At 44.7% G+C, this 17890-nt stretch overlaps 2 protein-coding genes across 3 annotated transcripts in view; one reads left to right on the forward strand and one right to left on the reverse strand.

Moving 5' to 3' along the window:
• The window catches only part of LOC112257290 (exosome RNA helicase MTR4), a 59953-nt gene extending 46328 nt beyond the window's left edge, over positions 1–13625 (forward strand). The window contains exons 22-26 of the mRNA XM_042326582.1: positions 6440–6545; positions 8868–8924; positions 9769–9931; positions 12624–12728; positions 13351–13625. Coding sequence (XP_042182516.1) covers positions 6440–6545; positions 8868–8924; positions 9769–9931; positions 12624–12728; positions 13351–13403 — 484 coding nt within the window. The 3' untranslated portion in view covers positions 13404–13625. The remainder of the gene's footprint in view (positions 1–6439; positions 6546–8867; positions 8925–9768; positions 9932–12623; positions 12729–13350) is intronic.
• The window catches only part of plpp1a (phospholipid phosphatase 1a), a 30147-nt gene continuing 25717 nt past the window's right edge, over positions 13461–17890 (reverse strand). For both annotated transcript variants that reach the window (XM_024430782.2, XM_024430781.2), the window contains exons 5-6: positions 15825–16001; positions 13461–14471 (exon numbers count right to left, since the gene is read on the reverse strand). In XM_024430782.2, the coding sequence (XP_024286550.1) occupies positions 14352–14471; positions 15825–16001 (297 nt within the window). In that variant the 3' untranslated portion in view covers positions 13461–14351. The remainder of the gene's footprint in view (positions 14472–15824; positions 16002–17890) is intronic.

Here is a 17890-nt window from a genome sequence, read left to right on the forward strand (position 1 = left end):
TAAAGATCAACAAGGACAACAACCACCCGAGCCACTGCCTGTTCACCCCGCTATCATCCAGAAGGCGAGGTCAGTACAGGTGCATCAAAGCTGGGACCGAGAGACTGAAAAACAGCTTCTATCTCAAGGCCATCAGACTGTTAAACAGCCACCACTAACATTGAGTGGCTGCTGCCAACACACTGACTCAACTCCAGCCACTTTAATAATGGGAATTGATGGGAAATTATGTAAAATATATCACTAGCCACTTTAAACAATGCTACCTAATATAATGTTTACATACCCTACATCATTCATCTCATATGTATACGTATATACTGTACTCTATATCATCTACTGCATCCTTATGTAATACATGTATCACTAGCCACTTTAACTATGCCACTTTGTTTACATACTCATCTCATATGTATATACTGCACTCAATACCATCTACTGTATTTTGCAAATGCCGCTCTGTACCATCACTCATTCATATATCTTTATGTACATATTCTTTATCCCCTTACACTTGTGTCTATAAGGTAGTAGTTTTGGAATTGTTAGCTAGATTACTTGTTGGTTATTACTGCATTGTCGGAACTAGAAGCACAAGCATTTCGCTACACTCGCACTAACATCTGCTAACCATGTGTATGTGACAAATAAAATTTGATTTGACATTACTCAAGAGGGAGCCAGAGATCAAGATAATCAGAAGAAAAAACCTTCACCTGTCCCGACCATTCTCCCGCTCCTTCTGGCTTTCGCAGATTCCGCCATTACGCTCCTGAAGTTGCCAGTAATAGGCTACACAAGGAGTCGGCAAATTTTCTAATGTGGAATGCCAATTTATCTTACCATTTCTTCCGATCTGCGTTCAAATTCTGGTTTTCATATGCACATTTAGGTGCAACAATTTTATTTATGTCTTTGTATCTGACTCATTATCATGTGGTTAATCAAAATTCTATCCAAATGAAAATTAGACAAACCTATAAAGTAACAATTGCCATCTATGTAAAAATAACCTATAAAGCCAACAAATGAAAACATTGCAGCCTGCAGGTAGAAAACAACCTGATAAAAATAAATATCCTGGGCCTCCCGAGTGGTGCAGCAGTCTTAAGGCAAAGCAGTGCTTGAGGCGTCACTACAGACCCGGGATCGATCCCAGGCTGTCACAACCTACCCATGGCAGGGAGTCCTATAGGGAGGCGCACAATTGTCCCAGCTTCGTCTGGGTTAGGGGAGGGTTTGGCCGGCGGGGGCTTTACTTGGCTCATCGCGTTCTAGCGACTTCTTGTGGTGGGCCAGGCGCCTGCAGGCTGACCTCGGTCGTCAGTTGAACTGTGTTTCCTCAGACACATTGGTGCAGTTGGCTTCCGGTTTAAGCGGGCGAGTGTTAAGGAGTGCAGTTTGGTGGGACATGTTTCATAGGACGCATGACTCAACCTTCGCCTCTCCCGAGCCCGTTGGGGAGTTGCATCAATGGGACAAGATCGTAATTAAAATTGGGAGAAAGAGGCTAAAAATTAATACAAATACAAATTAAAATACACTCTTTTAAAATCCTTTAAATCACATTGGCTATGCATGCCCTGTTTGCAACAGCTTGAAACATTGTGTCAACTATTAACTTGGGTCTGGCCTGAAGCTCCTTGGAACATTGTGTAAAATATTCTGGGCCCTCAGTTTCCACCTCCTGTGAGCTCAGAACAGACACAGCTGTAGGCTATTTGCGCAAGGGATAAGAAGTAATCAGGTAGGCCTACTTTATGACAGTTCAACTGGATTTTAATATTTTTCCTTTTCATGCTGAGTGGTTATCAAAAGGGATAGAGCTGGAAAGATTATTCAAATTAATTGAGGAAATATTGTAATTCTCAATGGATGTAAAAGCACACTTTGTTTGCTTGCTGTTCGAGGTGAAGATTTCTTTTTAATATATTTATTTTTAACCTTTAACTAGGCAAGTCAGTTAAGAACAAATTCTTATTTTCAATGATGGCCTAGGATCAAATCAAATCAAATCAAATTTTATTTGTCACATACACATGGTTAGCAGATGTTAATGCGAGTGTAGCGAAATGCTTGTGCTTCTAGTTCCGACAATGCAGTAATAACGAGCAAGTAATCTAACTAACTATTCCAAAAAAAACTACTGTCATACACAGTGTAAGGGGATAAAGAATATGTACATAAGGATATATGAATGAGTGATGGTACAGAGCAGCATAGGCAAGATACAGTAGATGATATCGAGTACAGTATATACATATGAGATAAGTATGTAAACCAAGTGGCATAGTTAGTGGCTAGTGATACATGTACTACATAAGGATGCAGTCGATGATATAGAGTACAGTATCAACGTATGCATATGAGATGAACAATGTAGGGTAAGTAACATTATATAAGGTAGCATTGTTTAAAGTGGCTAGTGATATATTTACATCATTTCCCATCAATTCCCATGATTAAAGTGGCTGGAGTAGAGTCAGTGTCATTGACAGTGTGTTGGCAGTAGCCACTCAATGTTAGTGGTGGCTGTTTAACAGTCTGATGGCCTTGAGATAGAAGCTGTTTTTCAGTCTCTCGGTCCCAGCTTTGATGCACCTGTACTGACCTCGCCTTCTGGATGGCAGCGGGGTGAACAGGCAGTGGCTCGGGTGGTTGATGTCCTTGATGATCTTTATGGCCTTCCTGTAGCATCGGGTGGTGTAGGTGTCCTGGAGGGCAGGTAGTTTGCCCCCGGTGATGCGTTGTGCAGACCTCACTACCCTCTGGAGAGCCTTACGGTTGAGGGCGGTGCAGTTGCCATACCAGGCGGTGATACAGCCCGCCAGGATGCTCTCGATTGTGCATCTGTAGAAGTTTGTGAGTGCTTTTGGTGACAAGCCGAATTTCTTCAGCCTCCTGAGGTTGAAGAGGCGCTGCTGCGCCTTCCTCACGATGCTGTCTGTGTGAGTGGACCAATTCAGTTTGTCTGTGATGTGTATGCCGAGGAACTTAAAACTTGCTACCCTCTCCACTACTGTTCCATCGATGTGGATGGGGGGGTGTTCCCTCTGCTGTTTCCTGAAGTCCACAATCATCTCCTTAGTTTTGTTGACGTTGAGTGTGAGGTTATTTTCCTGACACCACACTCCGAGGGCCCTCACCTCCTCCCTGTAGGCCGTCTCGTCGTTGTTGGTAATCAAGCCTACCACTGTTGTGTCGTCCGCAAACTTGATGATTGAGTTGGAGGCGTGCGTGGCCACGCAGTTTACTTGTACTTCCGGCGCCGACAGAGATGGCCGCCTCGCTTCGCGTTCCTAGGAAACTATGCAGTTTTTTGTTTTTTTACGTGTTATTTCTTACACTAGTACCCCAGGTCATCTTAGGTTTCTTTACATACAGCCGAGAAGAACTACTGAATATAAGATCAGCGTCAACTCACCATCAGTACGACCAAGAATATGTTTTTCGCGATGCGGATCCTGTGTTCTGCCTTACAACCAGTGTAACCGAGTGGATCACATGCAGCGACCCAAAAAAAAAAACGACTCAGAAAAAGAGGGAAACGAAGCGGTCTTCTGGTCAGACTCCGGAGACGGGCACATCGTGCACCACTCCCTAGCATTCTTCTTGCCAATGTCCAGTCTCTTGACAACAAGGTTGATGAAATCCGAGCAAGGGTAGCATTCCAGAGGGACATCAGAGACTGTAACGTTCTTTGCTTCACGGAAACATGGCTAACTGGAGAGACGCAATCCGAAGCGGTGCAGCCAGCGGGTTTCTCCACGCATCGCGCCGACAGAAACAAACATCTTTCTGGTAAGAAGACGGGCGGGGGCGTATGCCTTATGGCCAACGTGACATGGTGTGATGAAAGAAACATACAGGAACTCAAATCCTTCTGTTCACCTGATTTAGAATTCCTCACAATCAAATGTAGACCGCATTATCTACCAAGAGAATTCTCTTCGATTATAATCACAGCCGTATATATCCCCCCCAAGCAGACACATCGATGGCTCTGAACGAATTTTATTTAACTCTCTGCAAACTGGAAACGATTTATCCGGAGGCTGCATTCATTGTAGCTGGGGATTTTAACAAGGCTAATCTGAAAACAAGACTCCCTAAATTTTATCAGCATATCGATTGCGCAACCAGGGGTGGAAAGACCCTGGATCATTGTTACTTTAACTTCCGCGACGCATATAAGGCCCTGCCCCGCCCCCTTTCGGAAAAGCTGACCACGACTCCATTTTGTTGATCCCTGCCTACAGACAGAAACTAAAACAAGAAGCTCCCACGCTGAGGTCTGTCCAACGCTGGTCCGACCAAGCTGACTCCACACTCCAAGACTGCTTCCATCACGTGGACTGGGAGATGTTTCGTATTGCGTCAGACAACAACATTGACGAATACGCTGATTCGGTGTGCGAGTTCATTAGAACGTGCGTTGAAGATGTCGTTCCCATAGCAACAATTAAAACATTCCCTAACCAGAAACCGTGGATTGATGGCAGCATTCGTGTGAAACTGAAGGCACGAACCACTGCTTTTAATCAGGGCAAGGTGTCTGGTAACATGACTGAATACAAACAGTGCAGCTATTCCCTCCGCAAGGCTATCAAACAAGCTAAGCGCCAGTACAGAGACAAAGTAGAATCTCAATTCAATGGCTCAGACACAAGAGGTATGTGGCAGGGTCTACAGTCAATCACGGACTACAGGAAGAAACCCAGCCCAGTCACGGACCAGGATGTCTTGCTCCCAGGCAGACTAAATAACTTTTTTGCCCGCTTTGTCAGTGCCACTGACACGGCCTGCAACGGAAACATGCGGTCTCTCCTTCACTGCAGCCGAAGTGAGTAAGACATTTAAACGTGTTAACCCTCGCAAGGCTGCAGGCCCAGACGGCATCCCCAGCCGCGCCCTCAGAGCATGCGCAGACCAGCTGGCCGGTGTGTTTACGGACATATTCAATCAATCCCTATACCAGTCTGCTGTTCCCACATGCTTCAAGAGGGCCACCATTGTTCCTGTTCCCAAGAAAGCTAAGGTAACTGAGCTAAACGACTACCGCCCCGTAGCACTCACATCCGTCATCATGAAGTGCTTTGAGAGACTAGTCAAGGACCATATCACCTCCACCCTACCTGACACCCTTGACCCACTCCAATTTGCTTACCGCCCAAATAGGTCCACAGACGATGCAATCTCAACCACACTGCACACTGCCCTAACCCATCAGGAACAGTGGGTTAACTTCCTGTTCAGGGGCAGAACGAGAAGCTCCACAGCTCATAAGTGGTGGTGCATTAAACCAATCAGAAATGCTATCAGATCCCCAAATGTGCACATTTAAATGCCTACATTTGCACGCAGACCAGGTAGCCCGTACTTCTAAAAATCTAATAAAATTTTATTGGTCACATACACATGGTTAGCAGATGTTAATGCGAGTGTAGCGAAATGCTTGTGCTTCTAGTTCCTACCGTGCAGTAATATTTAACAAGTAATCTAACAATTTCACAACTACCTTATACACACAAGTGTAAAGGAATGAATAAGAATATGTACATATAAATATATGGATGAGCGAACGACATAGGCAAGATGCAGTAGATGGTATAGAGTACAGTATATACATATGAGATGAGTAATGTAGAGTATGTAAGCTTTATATAAAGTGGCATTGTTTAAAGTGACTGGTGATACATTTATTACATCCAATTATTAATTATTAAAGTGGCTAGAGATTGCGTCAGTATGTTGGCAGCAGCCACTCAATGTTAGTGATGGCTGTTTTAACAGTCTCTGATGGCCTTGAGATTGAAAAACAGTTTCTGTCTCGGTCCCTGCTTTGATGCACCTGTACTAACCTCACCTTCTGGATGATTAATTGAGGAATTGATACATTCCTGTGGCATGCCAATTTCAGGCTCCCTCAACTTGAGACATCTGTGGCATTGTGTGTGACAGTAGTTTTTTTTGGAATTGTTAGTTAGATTACTTGCTCGTTATTACTGCATTGTCGGAACTAGAAGCACAAGCATTTCGCTACACTCGCATTAACATCTGCTAACCATGTGTATGTGACAAATAAAATTTGATTTGATTTGATTTGGTGTTTTATTGTCCCCAGTACAAGGTGCACCTGTGAATTGATCGTGCTGTTTAATAATCTTCTTGATATGCCACACTTCAAGTGAAGGGATTATTTTGGCAATGAGAAATGCTCAATAACAGGGATGTGAACAAAATTGTGCCCCAAAATTGAGAAATAAGTGCGTATGAAACTTTTCTGGGATCTTTTATTTCAGCTCATGAAACATGGGACCAACACTTTACATGTTGCATTTATATTTTTGTTCGGTGTATATTAACATGCTGTAAAAAAACAAAAAACAAATGTATTGACAATGTGACTGATCTTAGAGCTGTGTTCTGTTTGATCCAGTGCTGATGAGCTGCTGCTGACTGAGATGGTGTTCAATGGTCTGTTCAACGATCTGACTGCAGAACAGGTTACTGCTCTGCTCAGTGTCTTCGTCTTCCAGGAGAATGTAAGACATACACACTCCGATGCACACCATTTCCTACGCAATCAGATAAAACACTTTTGGCCAGATAAACAACATCCTCCTTTCCCCATGCCATCACGCCACCTCTTACTTACACACACACACACACACACACACACACACACACACACACACACACACACACACACACACACACACACACACACGCACACATCAACAAAAGCACACTAACCTATTACCTTGCAGTAACCTAGTGACCTTATCTCTTGAGTTTACGATTCGATCTCCAGTACATCCTCTTGGAGCTTCCTCTCTCCTCAAGGATTTCCTGTGTCAATTGTTTGAAAACATTTTGTCTTGTCTAGCTCAATTTCAGACCTCTCCAATAACAAATTCCACTCACTCAGGCAGCGGCCGGTCAATCTGTTAAAAGTAGACCTTAGTAGGTCTCTGGCACGCTAAGTGATATGAGCCTTCACCGATTTCTCAGTACTGCCAGATGCGATCGTGTTCCCTGCACTCACCCCCTCCCAAGCTTCATTATGGCACCCCTCATGTCTCTTTTGTATCTAATGCTCCTATACTTCTGAGTATAACAATGTTCAAAGTTTCACCCAGAATCCAACAACACCAAGGAACTTGAAGCTCTCAACCTGCTCCACTACAGCTCCGTCGATGAGAATGGGGGCGTGCTCTGTCCTCTTTTTCCTGTCCATCTCCTTTGTCTTGATCACGTTGAGGGAGAGGTTGTTGTCCTGGCACCACACGGCCAGGTCTCTGACCACCTCCCTATAGGCTGTCTTGTCGTTGTCGGTGATCAGGCCTACCACTGTTGTGTCATTGGCAAACTTGATGATGGTGTTGGAGTCGTGCCTGGCCGTGCAGTCATGAGTATGGGAGGGAACTGAGCACGCACCCCTGTGGGGCCTCTATGTTGAGGATCAGCGTGGCATATGTGTTGTTACCTACCCTTACCATCTGGGGGCGGCCCGTCAGGAAGTCCAGGATCCAGTTGCAGAGGGAAGTGTTTAGTTCTAGGGTCCATAGCTTAGTTTAGTGATGAGCTTTGAGGGTACTATGGTGTTGAACGCTGAGCTGTAGTCAATGAATAGCATTATCACATAGGTGTTACTTTTGTCCAGGTGGGAAAGGGCAGTGTGGAGTGCAATAGAGATTGCATCATCTGTGGATCTGTTGCTGCGGTATGCAAAGTGGAGTGGGTCTAGGGTTTCTGGGATAATGGTGTTGATGTGAGCCATGACCAGCCTTTCAAAGCCCTTCATGGCTACAGACGTGAGTGCTATGGGTCAGTGGTCATTTAGGCAGGTTACCTTCGTGTTCTTGGGCACAGACACTATGGTGGTTTGCTTAAAACATGTTGGTATTACAGACTCGGACAGGGAGAGGTTGAAAATGTCAGTGAAGACACTTGCCAGTTGGTCAGCGCATGCTTGCAGTACACGTCCTAGTAATCCGTCTGGCCCTGCGGCCTTGTGAATGTTGACCTGTTTAAAGGTCTTACATCGGCTGCGGAGAGCGTGATCACACAGTCTTCCGGAACAGCTGGTGCATCTCATGCATGTTTCAGTGTTATTTGCCTCGAAGCGAGCATAGAAGTAGTTTAGCTCGTCCGGTAGGCTCGTGTCACTGGGCAGCTCTCGGCAGTGCTTCCCTTTTGTATTCTGTAATGGTTTGCAAGCCTTGCCACATCCGACGAGCGTCAGAGCCGGTGTACTACGAGACTACATTGCAATTTAGTCTTTTATAGTCTTCTATATGTCATATCTACTGCCTGCAAGTCTCCGTCTCTTGTCCCTCTTGTCTGTCAGCAGATAGTCTCTGTGACATTCACATGCCACTGTCGTCCAGTGTCTGGGTGCCCCGCTGGCGTCCATTGTCCTATCATTAGTCAAGCTAACAAAGGACATGCCAATTTGAAGCTAAGGACAAAATATTGTGACCTTTCATAGTTTGAGATCTGTTAAGGTCAACCGTATCCTTTAGAGAAGAAGCATTTAGCCGTCACAGTAAAACGAGATGCTCTGCAGTCTGAGGGCTTCGTCCCATTACTGAAGTGGGTCACTCTGCATGTTTCTTAAATCAATAACCGACAGACGGCAGTAATGTTTTATTGACACTTAGGAGTACTGTAGCAGAGACCGATCAGTTATCCTGCCGAGTGCCATGGACCACAACATCGGCTGACATTTTCTGTTGATTTTCCAACTATTCTTCATGTTGAATTGGCGAAAACAGCCTCTGCTCTTTGACACACAGCAGGTGGTCGCGGTGTGTCCAAAGTTTTAGACTAACGTCATGTTTGTGTTCTCCTCCTTCCCTCAGGCGAATGAGATGCCCAAGCTGACAGAGCAGCTGGCTGGACCACTGAGACAGATGCAGGTAAACATTCCACATGACGCTGCGGAATAGGAGCTGTCCAGGGGGTTAGCCTAGGTTACAAAGCAAGATCAATGTGTGTCCCTGGTCAAAAGTAGTGTATTTGGGGCACAGCCAATGAGTTTAGCAGCTGGCTTTTATAAATATTATTAAATAATTTTAGGTTGCCTAGTGGTGCCAGTAACCGAGAGGTTGCTAGATCGAATCCCTGAGCTGACAAGGTCAAAATCTGTTGTTCTGCCCCTGAACAAGGCAGTTAACCCACTGTTCCTAGGCTGTCATTGTAAATAAGAATTTGTTCTTAACTGACTTGCCTAGTTAAATAAAGGTTAAATAAATATAGCATTGCAATGGGCATGGTAGCCAACTGGATATGTGGTGATGATGCTTTATGACACACCCCTCAGACCTGGTTTAGTCTGCTTTTCAGGTGTGTGGTTTCTTATACTTAGTTCATGTTAAACCAAAGCATTGATGTTTAACTAGACTGCAATCTATGTGAGACTTGGCAGCCAACCAGTTTACCTATTCTATTGACTTACTGCTGTTTCTGTCTGCTGAGACTTGGCACATTCTGCAAAGCCAGCTAGGTCCAGTCTACAATCTAGATGTTTGGTGAAAGATTAAAGATGTGGGTCTCCCTGCCTGAGTGTTTGCCTTCATTTGAATGGCTGCTTGAGATGAACAGGAAACTACAAATAAAGCTTAAGTTAATGATACATTTCCTGTCCATTTTAATTTTCTATTTATAAGGATTCTGCACCAAAACAACTTCAATAATTATTCTGAGCTCGAGCATGTTATTATCCAATGTCTGTTTTCTTGAACTGTCTGTTGTGGTTGTCAGGAGTGTGCCAAGCGCATTGCTAAGGTGTCTGCAGAGGCTAAACTGGAGGTGGATGAGGAGACCTACCTGGACAAGTTCAGGCCTCACCTGATGGATGTGGTCTACACCTGGGCTAACGGATCCACCTTCGCTCAGATCTGCAAGATGACCGACGTCTTCGAAGGTAACAACCCCACCAACACCTGTCGCCCTAATACCAGTACAGAACTGCGAAATGGTTAGCTCTTTCCAAATGTTCTTATGCAGGACGTCAGACATCTTTGAAGGTAAATTATACATGCATTTTAATCATTTAGCAGGTGATCTTATCAAACTTAGTCAGTGCAAGGTAACTTGCTTAATTAACGCCTGCCCCCAATGTCAATGAAATGGATGTCTGAGCGCTTTCAATTGTTGTCTTTGTTTCCATGTGGGGTCTTTCTGTTTCCAATGTCTACAACTAGCAGTTAATCAAACTATTTGGTTTGGCATCTTTCATGTTGTAGGTCATTGAAGGTGAGCCAAAAGACCTGGTGAGGAACTTAGTTGAAACACATGGTTTTCTCTGCATTCTGACTTGGCTTTGGTCCATTACATATTGTCAGGAATCGTTTTTGTCTGAATGAGGCACTTAGTTGGGGGCTTGGAGTGGGAGAGCCTCTTCAAAGGAGGACAGATTTGAAGCCCTCTCTTCAATGGGCTGAAATGTAGAGCTTCAAAATGTTTAGAACTATCATGTGGGTGCAATGGACTGTCCTTACATCAAGAGTTGCACTGTCTATGAATTTGAGAGGGATTAGGCCTGCATTTCCCTATCCCCAATCTGTAATCCAAAATAAATTTAGCTGAAAAACGAATCCCAGATTGTAGCTTTAAAGGGAAACCCATTTGTATGTCTCTATGTGCAGTTTGAAGGAAGTTGCGAACTAGCATTAGTGTAATGTCTGGAAGTCTTTGGTACGTCTAGCATGCTAGTAGATACCATAGACTTCCAGTCATTGCGCTAACACTAGTTAGCATTGGCTCGCAAAACTACCTTTAACTTCCTTCATCCTGGACGCAGAGACAAAATGGTATCCATGAGTTCGTTGGGGTCTGGGGAAGTAGATCAAGGGCTTTATTGCCAAAATCCCGAAGTATCCCTTTAAGGCACCATGAGAGTAGAGGATTTAAAATGAGAAATGGCTGAAACCGATCCCCCCCCTAATGCTCTCATTCTCTCCCAAAAGTCAATGTGAGAACGCTCCGGACATCACCCTGACATGAGCAGTAAAATATGTAGCTCCCTTTTTAATTACCATGAGTGAGATCCATGTTAATTTATTAGATCTTTTTGAGATTGTCTCTGGCTTCCATGCTAAGCTTGACTGGAAACTGGTTGTATTTTACTAAGGGGGAATGGGGAGTTGAAGTGAGTAAGAGGGAGTATTGCTCTTCTCTCTCGTTGAGTGAGGGTGTGGTCACTGACCGGGGGATCCTTGGTGTGGTTGGTGCTCATGGTACTGCGGTGTGGTTCAGTTAACCCCTTAATGCTTACCTATATATACCCCCCCCGTTCTGTCGGTCTTTAGTATATTCCCTCCCTGTTCTGTCGGTCTTTAGTATACCCCCCGTTATGTCGGTCTTTAGTATAATCCCTCCCTGTTCTGTCGGTCTTTAGTATACCCCCCGTTATGTCGGTCTTTAGTATAATCCCCCTGTTCTGTCGGTCTTTAGTGTAATCCCCCTGTTCTGTCGGTCTTCAGTGTAATCCCCCTGTTCTGTCGGCCTTTAGTATAATCCCCCTGTTCTGTCGGTCTTTAGCAAACCCCCCCACCCGTTCTGTTGGTCTTTAGTATAATCCCCCTTGTTCTGTCGGTCTTTAGTATAATCCCCCTGTTCTGTCGGTATTTAGTATAATCCCCCTGTTCTGTCGGTATTTAGTATAATCCCCCTGTTCTGTCGGCCTTTAGTAAACCCCCCCACCCGTTCTGTCGGTCTTTAGTGTACCCCCTGTTCTGTCGGTCTTTAGGTATAATCCCCCGTTCTGTCGGTCTTTAGTATAACCCCCCACCCGTTCTGTTGGTCTTTAGTATAATCCCCCCACCCGTTCTGTCGGTCTTTAGTGTACCCCCCCTGTTCTGTCGGTCTTTAGGTATAATCCCCCTGTTCTGTCGGCCTTTAGGTATAATCCCCCTGTTCTGTCGGTCTTTAGTATAATCCCACCCGTTCTGTTGGTCTTTAGTAAACCCCCACCCGTTCTGTTGGTCTTTAGTATAATCCCCCTGTTCTGTCGGTCTTTAGTATAATCCCCCTGTTCTGTCGGTATTTAGTATAATCCCCCTGTTCTGTCGGTCTTTAGTATAATCCTCCCTGTTCTGTCGGTCTTTAGTAAACCCCCCACCCGTTCTGTTGGTCTTTAGTAAACCCCCCACCCGTTCTGTTGGTCTTTAGTAACCCCCCACCCGTTCTGTTGGTCTTTAGTATACTTCCCCCCTCTGTTCTGTCGGTCTTTAGTATCATCCCCCGTTCTGTTGGTCTTTAGTAAACCCCCTCCGTTCTGTCGGTCTTTAGTATAATCCCCCTGTTTTGTCGGTCTTTAGTATAACCCCTGTTCTGTCGGTCTTTAGTAAACCCCCTCCGTTCTGTCGGTCTTTAGTATAATCCCCCGTTCTGTCGGTCTTTAGTATAATCCCTCTCCCATTCTGTCGGTCTTTAGTATAATCCCTCCCGTTCTGTCGGTCTTTAGTATAATTCCCCCGTTCTGTCGGTCTTTAGTATAATCCCCCCGTTTTGTCGGTCTTTAGTATAACCCCCCTGTTCTGTCGGTCTAAATGGAGTATCATTCTGTCTCCCTGCGCTGAGTTGTCTGTTTGCATATTGATCCCTGTCTGTAGGTAGTATCATCCGCTGTATGCGTCGCCTGGAAGAACTGCTGCGTCAGATGTGTCAGGCAGCCAAGGCCATCGGCAACACCGAGCTGGAGAACAAGTTTGCAGATGGTAAGATCTGTTATGCACACTGGCTGACTCGATCCTCACACAGCTCAGAGAATTCAACTATAATCTCAACTAGTAGATCAAGTTTGCAGAGGGTAAATTTGTTCTGCCTACTTCCCTCTTGTAGCCTGCTTCCCAGACCCAGATTAAGCCTACTGGACGAGGAAGCATTCTCAACTGCAAATCTTGTTAAATGGCTTTTTAGATATTTTTGGCAAACTGGTCCTAAAATTTCCTCTGCAGTCTGTGAAGGTAACCCTCTGCAGTCTGTGAAGGTAACCCTCTGCAGTCTGTGGAGGTAACCCTCTGCAGTCTGTGGAGGTAACCCTCTGCAGTCTGTGGAGGTAACCCTCTGCAGTCTGTGGAGGTAACCCTCTGCAGTCTGTGGAGGTAACCCTTGGGTCTACTGTACACTGGGTTCTGTGTTAGGTTTCAGCCAGACACTTGTAAACTGAATTACTACAAACTTGTGCGTAACTTTGGACCCCAACAGTAACAAATCTCGAGTTGTATGGACCAGTTTGTTGTGAGGCACCCATTAGACTGTAATAATAGTCTTAGTCTATAGGTGTACATTGGCTTTAGCAAGTAAATAGTCATGTATTTCTTCTGTTTTTCCTTATAGGTATCACAAAAATCAAGAGGGATATTGTGTTTGCTGCTAGTCTATATCTGTAATTTGTTGTAAGAATAAGATTGTGTTTGTGTAATTTCATCATGATATCATCCAGACAATGTTTTTTTATTTTTTTATTTGTATTCATGTTGATAAGCATGAAATGGCTTTTTTTCCTTCCAAAAAGTGCAACACATTTGTACATAGTTAACACAATTTTAATTTTAAAAAACGTCTGTAGTGATTTTTTTTACATACGGATGGATAAAAAAAAAAGTAAGGTATTTTGTTTTGTCTATTTTGTTGCTTCCGGTACAGATGCATTATATTAGTGTTGTTGGGATAGTCAGGTACAGATATATTATATTAGTCTTGTTGGGATAGTCAGGTACAGATATATTATATTAGTCTTGTTGGGATAGTCAGGTACAGATATATTATATTAGTCTTGTTGGGATAGTTAGGTACAGATATATTATGTTAGTCTTGTTGGGATTGTCAGGTACAGATATATTATATTAGTCTTGTTGGGATAGTCAGGTACAGATATATTATATTAGTCTTGTTGGGATAGTCAGGTACATATATATTATGTTAGTCTTGTTGGGATTGTCAGGTACAGATATATTATATTAGTCTTGTTGGGATAGTAACGATAATACAAAGGAAGCTATGATAGTAGCAGTCCAGCCAAGGCAACATGGGTGTGACTCAATGTCCAATAGGGAGCTAGGCTCCAGGTCATAGGTCAGAAATGCACAAAGCAGGGTTACATTCACAGGTTTGGCAATGCTCCAAATGGCACCCTATTTCCCTACATAGTACAGTACTTTTGACCAGAGCCCTATAGGCTATGCTATATAGGGAATACAGGGCCATTTGGTACTTAAGCCTTTCTGTCCACCCCAGTGGTCTGTCCCTTAGTGGGGTATGATGCGCATGCAGTAAACACTTCCCCACTGGCTACACGCCATGTATGGTTCCGGATGGTTCCTCCTCTCCTTTATAGTTTAGTTGGGGCTGCTGTCGTAGTGGTTTCCGTTTGTGGGTGTCTCCTGCAGGGTGGTGTGGGGAATATCCTCCTTCTGAGGCTCAACCTTCTTCTTGAAGAAGTCTGACACGAAGAAGACCTGCAGCAGAAAGAGTGGTAAGAGTAAGTGGAAGGAGAAGTGGGAGATTCCTAGGTCTACAGTGCCTTCGGAATGTATTGTAGTGAAACAGCAGGGAGCAGGTCTCGAACCCTCGACCTTCGAGCCTGAGGTCCGGCGCGCTATCGACTGTGCCGCAAAAACAGCAGAATCGATTTACGCGCTTATAAACCCAGGGTCGTCACAGTATTCAGACCCCTTCACTTTCTCCACATTTTGTTATGTCATAGCCTTATTCTAAAATTGATTAAATAGTTTTTTCCCCACTCATCAATCTACACGGAACACCACATAATGATAAAGCAAAAACAGGTTTTTAGACATTTATAAAAAATGAACTGAAATGACATTACTCAGTACTTTGAAGTACCCTTTGGCAGCGATTACAGCATCAAGTCTTGGGTATGATGCTACAAGCTTGGCAACCTGTATTTGGTGAGTTTCTCGCATTCTCTGCAGATCCTCTCCAGCTCTGTCAAGTTGGATGGGGAGCATTGCTGCACAGCTATTTTCAGGTCTCTCCAGAGAGGTTCAATCGGGTTCAAGTCCAGGTTCTGACTGGGCCACTCAAGGACATTCAGAGACTTGTCCCGAAGCCACTCCTGTGTTGTCTTGGCTGTGTGCTTAGGGTCGTTGTCCTGTGTGAAGGTAAACCTTCGCCCCAGTCTGAGGTCCTGAATGCTCTGGAGCAGGTTTTCATTAATGGTCTTTCTGTACTTTCCTCCGTTCATCTTTCCCTCGATCCTGACTAGTCTCCCAGTCCCTGCTACTGAAAAACATTCCCAGAGCATGATGCTGTCACCACCATGTTTCACCTTAGGGATGGTGCCAGGTTTCCTCCAGATGTGACACTTGGCATTCAGGCCAAAGAGCTCAATCTTCGTTTCATCAGACCAGAGAATCTTGTTCCTCATGGTCGGAAAGTCCTTTAGGTGCCTTTTGGCGAACTCCAAGTGGGCTGTCGTGCTTTTTACTGAGGAGTGGCTTCTGTCTGGCCACTCTACCATAAGGGCCTGATTGGTGGAGTGCTTCCTAAAAAGCTATTTTCACTTTGTCATTATGGGGTATTGTGTGTAGATTGATGAAAAATAATCATAATTTAATCAATTTTAGATTAAGGCTGTAATGTAAAAAATGTGGAAAAACAAAGGGTCTGAATACGTTCCTGAATGCACTGTATAAGCCACTTTAATGCTACAGATCACAAGGTTTGGAAACCACCTCTGGGTGATAGATAGCAGAGAGTATCAAAGCTGAAAACCAATTTCCATTGTAAAAAATGGACCAATCAAGTTATTATTTTGAACCAAATGAAGCGGTGTCGTGGTTACTCACTACCAGTGTGGCCATGAGCACTCCCTGGATAAGGCCAACCAGGACGTCGCTCCAGTGGTGTTTGTAGTCAGACACACGAGACAGTCCGGTGTACACAGACGCCGCGATCAGGAAGAACTGTAGGGTTGGTCTCAGGAGTCTGGCCCACCCTGCCTGCAGCCTGGCCTGGATGTACAGCTGGGAGACACAGATGGAAATTAGTTGTTAGAATAAGGCCTTGTGGTTTTACTACTAACTTGTTTGGCCAGTTTAGCCTGTAACTCATTTCCAGTTTAAGTCATGTTTATACCTGGTGCTAACACGTGGTTGTTGTCATCTGATTAAGATAATCCAATCTCTGATGAAGATTTGCCACGTCAACACTTGGCATAAAAATGTGTTTGTCTGCATTGTGACCAGATTTCATGGTCCCGCTGTATGAAAATGATTAGACTTAAAATGAATCAATTCATACTATAATATATATATCAAATCAAATCAAATTTTATTTGTCACATACACATGGTTAGCAGATGTTAATGCGAGTGTAGCGAAATGCTTGTGCTTCTAGTTCCGACAATGCAGTAATAACGAGCAAGTAATCTAACTAACAATTCCAAAAAAAACTACTGTCATACACAGTGTAAGGGGATAAAGAATATGTACATAAGGATATATGAATGAGTGATGGTACAGAGCAGCATAGGCAAGATACAGTAGATGATATCGAGTACAGTATATACATATGAGATAAGTATGTAAACCAAGTGGCATAGTTAAAGTGGCTAGTGATACATGTATTACATAAGGATGCAGTCGATGATATAGAGTACAGTATCAACGTATGCATATGAGATGAACAATGTAGGGTAAGTAACATTATATAAGGTAGCATTGTTTAAAGTGGCTAGTGATATATTTACATCATTTCCCATCGATTCCCATGATTAAAGTGGCTGGAGTAGAGTCAGTGTCATTGACAGTGTGTTGGCAGTAGCCACTCAATGTTAGTGGTGGCTGTTTAACAGTCTGATGGCCTTGAGATAGAAGCTGTTTTTCAGTCTCTCGGTCCCAGCTTTGATGCACCTGTACTGACCTCGCCTTCTGGATGGCAGCGGGGTGAACAGGCAGTGGCTCGGGTGGTTGATGTCCTTGATGATCTTTATGGCCTTCCTGTAGCATCGGGTGGTGTAGGTGTCCTGGAGGGCAGGTAGTTTGCCCCCGGTGATGCGTTGTGCAGACCTCACTACCCTCTGGAGAGCCTTACGGTTGAGGGCGGTGCAGTTGCCATACCAGGCGGTGATACAGCCCGCCAGGATGCTCTCGATTGTGCATCTGTAGAAGTTTGTGAGTGCTTTTGGTGACAAGCCGAATTTCTTCAGCCTCCTGAGGTTGAAGAGGCGCTGCTGCGCCTTCCTCACGATGCTGTCTGTGTGAGTGGACCAATTCAGTTTGTCTGTGATGTGTATGCCGAGGAACTTAAAACTTGCTACCCTCTCCACTACTGTTCCATCGATGTGGATGGGGGTGTTCCCTCTGCTGTTTCCTGAAGTCCACAATCATCTCCTTAGTTTTGTTGACGTTGAGTGTGAGGTTATTTTCCTGACACCACACTCCGAGGGCCCTCACCTCCTCCCTGTAGGCCGTCTCGTCGTTGTTGGTAATCAAGCCTACCACTGTTGTGTCGTCCGCAAACTTGATGATTGAGTTGGAGGCGTGCATGGCCACGCAGTCGTGGGTGAACAGGGAGTACAGGAGAGGGCTCAGAACGCACCCTTGTGGGGCCCCAGTGTTGAGGATCAGCGGGGAGGAGATGTTGTTGCCTACCCTCACCACCTGGGGCGGCCCGTCAGGAAGTCCAGTACCCAGTTGCACAGGGCGGGGTCGAGACCCAGGGTCTCGAGCTTGATGACGAGCTTGGAGGGTACTATGGTGTTGAATGCCGAGCTGTAGTCGATAAACAGCATTCTCACATAGGTATTCCTCTTGTCCAGATGGGTTAGGGCAGTGTGCAGTGTGGTTGAGATTGCATCGTCTGTGGACCTATTTGGGCGGTAAGCAAATTGGAGTGGGTCAAGGGTGTCAGG

The sequence above is a fragment of the Oncorhynchus tshawytscha genome, linkage group LG09, assembly GCF_018296145.1.
Source record: "Oncorhynchus tshawytscha isolate Ot180627B linkage group LG09, Otsh_v2.0, whole genome shotgun sequence".
In the NCBI taxonomy this organism is placed as follows: domain Eukaryota; kingdom Metazoa; phylum Chordata; class Actinopteri; order Salmoniformes; family Salmonidae; genus Oncorhynchus; species Oncorhynchus tshawytscha.